The sequence below is a fragment of the Megalopta genalis genome, unplaced genomic scaffold, assembly GCF_051020955.1.
Source record: "Megalopta genalis isolate 19385.01 unplaced genomic scaffold, iyMegGena1_principal scaffold0021, whole genome shotgun sequence".
Taxonomy (NCBI): domain Eukaryota; kingdom Metazoa; phylum Arthropoda; class Insecta; order Hymenoptera; family Halictidae; genus Megalopta; species Megalopta genalis.
Genome location: NW_027476091.1, coordinates 1,983,465 through 1,992,771, shown reverse-complemented (window position 1 = coordinate 1,992,771; position 9,307 = coordinate 1,983,465). Strand labels below are relative to the sequence as shown.

Below are 9,307 nucleotides of genomic sequence, written 5' to 3'. Positions count from 1 at the left end.
AGGAAATGAAATATATGTGAAATGGTTGGGGCTGGATTCGTCACATAACTCTTGGATAAAGAAATCATCTGTACTTTAATTGTATAATGTAATGTTTATTTTTGTTTCTCTAATAAACATGAAAAAATACATAAATGCTTTTTACATTAATACTAATTAATTCCCCCCACACGCACACAAGTTCAACGATTCGCTTTCGATACGATTAGATCTAAACATAAAGCTAACAATTCGCAATCGATCAGACAATTTCGTTCGAACAATTCGTTTGTAAAAATTACGGTCGCATAATTCTGCTCGTTATTGGAGTTTTTTACAATGTCAATGAGCTTCGCTAATCTATCCTGAATTTCTGGAATATTTTCTAATAACCATGAATACATATGATCCATACATAACTCTAATTTGTACAAATTATCCATCGTCTCTTTCGTAACATAAATCGATGCTTGAGAATCGAACAACTTGATTAGACTCATTCCATTAAAATTAACAATTTGTAACGATAAAGTCTCATCAATTTGTTTTTCCTTCTTGTCCGCGTCGAAGTAATTGTGAATATAATCTCTAGTTTTCACCAGCAGTTTCCACGTAGCCATTGAAAAAGAAATCTCTGTTCCACGATTGTCCCCCAAGACAAACTCGACGCGCTAATTTTCATCCACGCGTACACAAATTTCAAGGAACTTGAAATAATTGCCGGCTATGGAGTATCTTCTACCCAAGATTCGTGCGTTGCGCGGTATCTGCAACTGCTTCTGCTGCGACTGGGGTTGCGACTGTTGAAACGACCGTATCATCGAAATGGAGTATCTATAAAAGAAATAACATACAATATTTTTTTTCTTCTTTCATAAAAGGAACATTTTATTCCCTTCAAACTTTCTTTTACTTACCCATAATTTTTATAATCGTTGTGAGATCCATTTTTATGTAAAAAATTATTGGTTTGATTTGACATTGTGAATATTATAATACTGAAGAACAACTGCGCTATAAGAAAGTAATCTGTAGAACGCACTACTCGCTGTACGCAATGCCAAATGCTTATATATACAATTCCCCTACCATTTTCCCCCCTTCTTACACGCAAGATAACAATACAAGGAGCGTATACGCACCTTTTCCGCTTACAAATAAAAGTGAACACGCGCGCGCGCAACACGGGATTCGAAACATCGATGAAATTATATAACCACTTTTATTTTTTCTAACTCCCCCCCACTCCCTCTCCCTCCTGCCTCCCCCTCTCCCCCTTTCGCGATTTTATAATGTTCCCAAGGAAGGGTTTCGATCGAATTGTTTAAAATGTATCGTTTATCATCGTATGGACTCAATGCTAATTTACTCTGTGATACTGAATACACTTGATGTTGTATAGACATCATCAATTTAACGCAAACTGATTTTTCTAAATGATCGTGAAGGCATGCTAAATAGTCGTCGAAAGTTATATTTTTAATCGTCACGTTAGTCTTAATTCCTTTAATCTTTTTTACATCGTCTTTGTCTTGTACCCGAATAGCATACATTTTCGAGCGAAGACCCACAAACTCTGTCATGATTTTACCTCCGTTCTCGTCCTTCATTAATCCTAATACTTTATTATTCGCGATCGGAACGCCGTACACGTTATTTCTGTCATAATTGGAAGTATCGTATCGGTGAATGTCACGTTTTATCATCTCGTACGCGTCGTCGCAAATAATCTGATAAATTAAACTGTCCGTATCCGTGTACAAAATCCTGCATCTTTCTTGAAAATTTGGAAGCATGTAGCCATAATGAAAATCATACAAATGTAATTTAGATATGTCCAACACTGACATGCCTATGTAAATAGGTTTATAAAATTTAATAGAAAGCTGGTTCATTTGAACTGCGACAAAATCCTCGGAGAATACAGTACAGCTATGGAAATTTGGTCGAGCTATTAAACGCCCAGCACCGTATCGACCGCTCCATCGCGAGAGCAACTTTACGTTTACATGATTTCGAACGTTTTCCATCGTTTTTCCAAACACTGCATTGTTCATCAGTTTGAACAGATTCTTCGAGAAGTCATTGTTTGCGTTGGCGCGCAACCTCGTATTTAAATCTATGTAACGGCGTAACCAACATGATTGTTCAAACTTCAGTATCCGATGAATTTTCTTTAATTTTAAATTATACCTCAAACATTGCTGGAGGTATCGATAATGGAGAACGTAACGATTCTTATGGCTAAGCGTTGTCAACAGTTTCTTTTGCAACGCCCCAACCTCGTGAATCGGGCAAAATGGAAGATCCGCGTGAGCATCATGAATTTCCTGAGGATACTCTAAGTCGACCTCTAAAATGTACCCGACGGGACTGTCGATCGGCACGGAATCGATGTTGAAATTACTCGTATCGTCAACCCATTGGAAACCCCTGTGCGGCAAAGGCTGCGACATGGCCCAGCCATACAAATTATTAACATCGAAATACATCAGATAGCTGGACGGTTCGGCCGAATCGTACGTCGACATATACTTGTTATTCGCGCGCGCGTAACGATGCGAACATTGACTCAACCCACCTCGTATTCCCCGCTCCACGAACAAAAGCATGTCAACGTCGGTGAACAATTCCAACTTGATCTTCGTCAATTTTAGCATCGCGTCCCACGCGAAACCGGGCAACGTATAATAGTGCGCTGGATCGAGTTTATAATTCTCGAGCGACTTTTCGCGAAAATTTTCAAACACGTCGGCCAACAACAACACATCCAATTTCAAGTACAAGTCGCTGTACTGTCCTAACGTTTGTATACCGAAACGTGACCAAACTTCGTTCGCGTGACAATAGTCGACGTCGGATATCTCGCTGTCGCATAACTGATTATAAAATGCTTCGCGCGGTGGTAAACAAGTGTCGCTTAATTTGTCATAGGTCGATACATAGTCGTATGGGAAAACGCCTTTCCTGGTTAGAAGATGAAAATCATCGTTCGAAAGACGATTGAATTGGCTCCTCACGATATGCAAGTCGCTCTTGTCCAAGTACGACGACAACTTGTCCAGACTCGAATTCAAGAACTTGAACGAATCGATGAATCGAAACTTTATGCAATTCTTCCACGATTTTTTGATCGCATCTTTATTCCTCTTACTGTGTTTCGTGAAAGAAATGTACTTCTCTTTCGTCAGCGGTAACGCATCTATTTTACCTTCAAACGCGTTTGCCAATTCTTTGATGAAAAAGTGTGCGTCGTAGCCGGACAAATTGTGAAAAACCACCGGTATCACGTACGAGGATTGATAGCTCAGATTGCAACGGCTGTGCGCCGGATCCCGATACGCACCTGTGAAATGACAATGATCATGCACTCGCACGTCGTCATTACCGAGTGGTTCTTCGCACACGTGACAATACGTGGCGGTACGAAAAGTTGAGATTTGCGCGGCGGTCAACGGAGCCATTGGAACCGTTCGATCAAACACCGGCTGCAATTTACAGCTCAACTCGTGCAACTTCGATGCAAACCATGTGATACAACCTTTCTCATCACGATAAGTCTGATACTCGCTCAACGAACTGTCGTATCGGCAATGGAGGTAGTAGCCTACGCTGAAGGCATGGTGATGTTGATATCTACAGTAAGCTCCATGACCTTGATCTTCCTGTTTCTCCAGCAGGCATTCCAAGTCTGCGTAGATAACGAACGGTGTCGGTTCCTTGTACGCATAATTCTTGAACTTCAGCCATTTATCGTCTTCCGTCGGAAGTTTTAAAGCACATTCGTTCATTCGACTGCAGTCGATCTCGTGAATGCCCAATTTTTCCTGCGATTTGAAATACTGTAGACACCTGACAAAAAAAAACATAATTTTTTATTTTAGTTTTTCTCGCCCACCACCACCACCACCACCACCATCATCCAGAAGAAAGAAAAAAATTTACATGTGTGGATCTGAGTGCTGCGTGCTGATCTGAGATGAAACCAGACGAGATAAATTCCTAATACACAGATAATGATTGCGCAAGTTTTCGGAGTCGTGTATGAGCAGCAAATTTACATGTTTCTCCCGCTTCCTTGAGGTCAAATGCAACGTCCGACATCTTTCTTGTTCCCCTCCTCACTCGAACACGTTCACGGAAACGTCATTCGCTTTTTCGAACTTTGGTATGTCCTTGAACAACATCGGCAATTGGAATCCCTCGGTGTGGAGCACATCGCTGTAATGCGGATAGGATGATGTGCGATTCAAATTATTTTTAGCTGGATATAGGCTTGCCACCACTGCCCAATAGAAACATGCATTATCGTCGTCACTGTACACATTGAAGACTGCTTTCTTTAATTGCACTGTTCGAGGCACGGATACCTGACAACCTGCTTGTAACGGTTGATATTTGTTGGAATTCACTATCAAATGCAGGATCTTCGATAACGCCCATCCACTGTCTCGTTCTTGAAACTCTTCTATCGATGTCAAAAGCGTTGGCACAACATCTTTCGCATACCAGCGACGTAGATTCGACGAATGAAAGAGCGCGACGTTTCGCGTGCTAAAACTTTTCACCGAAACCTCGTCGCGCAGCACAAATTCCGCCTCCAATACTACGTTCACTTTTAACGACAAATGAACGTTCAAAAGTTCTGTAATACGATTCGTAACTATTCGCTTCGCGTGTTGCAAGAAATTACGTGGATCGACATGCTCGACGTTGATCACAACGCCGGTCGATATACGATTCTTAAACGCCGACTCGATGTTCTCCCAACGAAGAGTCGATAATCTCGCGCCAACGTTTCCATACAAACCACTACCAACGCGTGATGAAAACCGATGATCTAACGAGACCTTCAAAGTTTTCATACGACACATGATCGACAGCAAACTCGATTTTACACCTATGGATGCTTCGTTTCTTTTCACAATGTTCATATATTTCCTACACCATTGTAAACATTCAATACATGATTTCGTCCATTCGCGATACTCGTCCACAGTTCGAATCAACCTTGACATATGTGTTAACGATTTTAACATGTCCTTGCAAACTTGCGTCATCTTGTGAAAATATTAACTCACATCAATTATTAAAAAGAAGTTTTTTCAATTTTGATTTCACGTCGTCGGTTAAGTTTCCAGTTCTCACGAACGTAACTACAGTATACAACCAACCACGCGATGCTCTTCCATCTCGATGATATGTAGTATCGCGGACGGTGAATCGATCGCGGGCCATTTCACTATAATTTGGCTAAATCGTTTCGTGTAGATGAAACTCACGCGACTCGTCAAATCTTTTCGCATTAGACGTTCCGTCGCTGTTTTCCACTCGAGCAGAAATTGATCGTTCAGGTATAAGTTTATGACGTATCCCCAAACCAAATTCTGTAATGTAGGAATCATCTCACGACGTATCTTCGTCACTCGATGAAAAATACTTCGATATGAATTTCACGCGTGAAGCATTGAGTTTCTCGGTCGGTAAATTAATGTCCCATTTGATTTTACGAATGTCCCAATCATCGTCGTCGTCGTGCAATGAATATTCCAATCTTCTCTTTACTTTGTTCAATGGAGGGAGGAAATCACCTCTGGTCATACTCCGTTCAAATTTTGATAATGGTATCAACACTGGTTCGACGCAAACATAATCAGTTTCTTTACAGTATTTAAAAATAATCCTCTTCAACCATCTCTTCGAACGACATTGCGTGCTCAAAGGAACGATTACTTTTAAAACATCAATACTATTGTATATCACGTAATCGAGCAAGTCTCGCGATTTGAACACGCATGCACCCACGTATGAAAACCTAGCGTGCGGATATCTCCGACGAAAAACACAGTACACGTCGCACAAAATAACATCACAATATCGGATAAAAATCCGTCGAGCAATGCTCGAAAAATTATGAACACCGTGTTCAAATATCTTAGACGTTGCGAACGATTGCAACGATGGCACGTTCAACGAACCAACTTCCATACCAATACTCAACTCAGTAGCGAATAAAATGTTCGCTGCAAAGGGAAAAAGCAAAAAACAGTAAAAGAGAGAGAAAAAATATCTCTCTCTCTCTGTCCGCATCATTTGCAAGAGAGAGAACAACCGCTGTAATACAGCCCTCTCTCTCGCTCGCTACAATATTATACCGAGATAAAAAAAAAACTTACTTTAAGAAATCTTAATGAGACCAAAATCCCCGATATCGCTTCGCAAGCGCGGGTAAAGCATCCGCGAGTCTCTCCGGATACAAAACCATAAACTTCTATAAATGCGTCGCGCGAGAAAAATCATGCATCGTTTTTGCAAGAGAGAGAACAACCGCTGCATCCTCCCCTCTCTCTCTCTCGCTCGCTCGCTACAATAATAGTATTGTATCTCGGTATAAACCGAGATAAAAAAAACCATACTTTAAGAAATCTAATAAACGAAACCAAAATTCCCGATATCGCTTCGCAAGATAAGCAACTTCCGGGTAAGGCGTCCGAGAACCTCTCCGGATGCAAAACCGCAAAACTCCTTATCGGTGACTTCCCCCCTCCACACGACGCGTGCCGCTCACGATGATGCTTCCTTCCCTTTACCCCACCGGCTCAGCCTTCCCCTCACCCTTGATTGCAGAACGAAACCTATATACCTACTCAAGTCGTTTTGACAAGTTCTAAAAAAGTTATTGTGTTTTGTATCTTGTTCGAATATTAACGAAAATCCTTTTTGTACTCAGTTGAGTTGCTCGCAAGAGAATCAGACTCAGTCTTGTAACTGTTACTTCGTTGGAACCTGACGTGAAACTGGCCCGAATTTTCTTGAAAAACGGTAATGGGAATGCCCGTACTTGCCTCGGTCCCTGAAAATTCGTCATTGTACCCTTTCGAGGGTACATGACTCACAATATACGTTTACGTAACCGGAGGATGAAGTTTTGGAAATATGTAGTACCCGGGAAGGCTCATGAAGTGCAGAAATAAGTTAAATGTTCGACAATTTCCAAAATTACTAGTTTGTTATTCTTCTCAAATTTCCAAATATGTTGCAAATGTATCTTTTCGTTGGGAAGGTTGAATTGGAGGAAGGATTGGAAGGATGAATTGGATAGTGGACTGTATGGTAAAAAACGCTGGTGTAATAACACTAAATACGTTTTAACCAATAAGATTCGTACAGAGGAGGTTATAGATGATATACAATTGAATGATGAATTGTGATAATGTGTCGTGAAGGTCATGAATGATACGATTAAGCGATCAATTTATGGCTACAAAGCTATATCGAAATTTGCAAGCGCAATTGATTGTAGCGAAGCTAGGCTGCAAGCGCAAAAGTATTACAAGCGTAACTACATGTATCTACGTAACAGTAGCTGATAACTGATGACAAATGAAAACTAGCCATGGTCGAATATCGAAAACTAAAAGAAGCACTGAACGTTTGTTACAGTGCACGACGGCAATGTCATAACGAACAGCGCTGCAAGGGAGACGACGGAAAATAGATAATGGATTTGATATTGTGAATATTGGAAGGATAACCTAAGTGATGAATACATTGCAATGATACAAACAGAAGACTGTTTGATGTGTTTAGTACGGTTTGTCTACTTGGACCGGCGTCGAGCTCGAACAGCTGAGCTCGACTTAATGTAAAAAAACTAACGCCGCGCTAGAGTTCTTATGCATCGATCCAAGTGATACCAGTAAAGAGGAGGTAATCGACTGGCGATCTAAAATTGATCAATTTGATTTTAGACACACGGGGCATCCAGTGTACTTGATCTGTATTGGAAAATTTATAGTTGGGTCGGGTTGTTGCTCGACAAATTTCCAATATTCGGAATCAGCAATGGAATCGCCAACATGTAAATTCACCACAAATGAAGAGTTGCATTAAATGGAACATTCAGATTGAGAATACTCCATTTTATATTACTGCAGAGCTGTGCATTCTTGGTAGTTTGCAGGACATTTCTTGTACTCTACGCGCCCGAAATAACTAAATGTTTTTCTGTAATGGTTATAATATGGAGGAAGAAAAGCAGTGCAACACACCCACTCTTAGGTTATTCATAGAAACCAAATTATTGGAAATGCATTAATGATATTACTGCTGCTTGGTGTCAGTAGTCGAAGACAACTATGGCTGGATACGACAACGATACTTACCTAAGTATAAATTAAAGGCAACTATAGCCATTTTCAAAGAATGATAAGTTAACTTCATAACTATCGACTTCAATTTCCAAAGTATTTCGGAATAATTACTGATTAATTCAGGGTTACAAAATTTCATATAGTGTATATAACAAGAAAATTAACCCGCAGTGGATACATTCTTAGTAAACTGGTAACAAATATTAATCACAATTAAAAAATAGCAAGAATGCACGATTCCTAGTAAGTATTGAAGTGGAAATACAGAAAGCAGGAATTTGCTTGCTTGATGATTTACGGTTTTTACTGTCAACAAAAACCGATTGGATCAACATGGAAATTGAGTGATGCAGTTTTCATGTCAAGATTCACGTCAGTGTTCAGCAGATATCCAGAAGACTGGTTCTCTGGGAGACTGTATGGCGCTATTGTGGAAGTAACCAACAAGAAAAGTAAGTCCACATTGATCTGAATTTCGACGTACTTTTGGAGCAAGGATTTGAGGATTGCTTTTGGATCTTTCATACCATACTTTCCTGAATTTGGTTAACAGTCTGAAACATTTACTTCTCGGGGTGAACGGGACCGGAAGTGTTTCAGTGATAGAAGAGGTCCTCCCGTGTTGGGATTTGGGGGGGGGGTGGTGACGACTCACCTCTTCTTTGAGGTGACTCGTCGCCCCCCGGCGGCCGTCGTGCTCAGGGCGGTGGCCCTGGGAACATCTTTGTGCGGCCGCCGTTGTTACGCAGTATTTGAATGACTTCGCTTTTTAAAAGGAGCTGGAAAGCTATGGCTTTTCAGCGTATGTTTATTTTATAACAGTTTCATAAAATTGATACATTTAGAGTGGGAACTTTTACACTGTGATCGATGTTCCGGGCCGATTATAAGAATGTCACTGCCCGCACGCATAATTAATGGCCTATACATACCTGTGTCTTATCTCTTCAAGAGTGGGGGAGGAACGGTCATCGTTACAATACCTGTGTCTTGTCTCTTTTGGAGATTAAGAGTGGGGGAGGAAGGATCATCATTACACCCCCCGTCCTAGACCCAGCTTGCTCCTGCGAGGTGTTAGTTTTACCGTAGGGTTCCTTTCTTTTGAGGGTGGTTCATATCCCGGTGGCGCGTTCAGCAGTTCTTGAGCTGTTGCCTTCGCGTTATAAAGTACCTGG

General features: G+C 40.9%; 1 protein-coding gene across 1 annotated transcript; it reads right to left on the bottom strand.

Moving 5' to 3' along the window:
* Positions 1-650: 650 nt before the first annotated feature.
* On the bottom strand, positions 651-3,411 carry LOC143260825 (uncharacterized). Its single transcript, XM_076527449.1, has 2 exons — positions 1,366-3,411; positions 651-813 (listed from the first exon to the last, which is right to left on the bottom strand). The coding sequence occupies exons 1-2, from the start codon at positions 2,637-2,639 to the stop codon at positions 651-653; spliced, it is 1,437 nt and encodes a 478-aa protein (XP_076383564.1). The 5' UTR covers positions 2,640-3,411.
* Between the last annotated feature and the right edge of the window lie 5,896 nt (positions 3,412-9,307).

Excerpts from the sequence above, each read along its gene's own strand:
- LOC143260825 (XM_076527449.1), bottom strand. The coding sequence starts at position 2,639 with ATGCTAAAATTGACGAAGATCAAGTTGGAATTGTTCACCGACGTTGAC. Across the intron at positions 814-1,365 it reads ATGTCTATACAACATCAAGT|ATACTCCATTTCGATGATAC; the intron begins GTATTCAGTATC and ends TTTCTTTTATAG.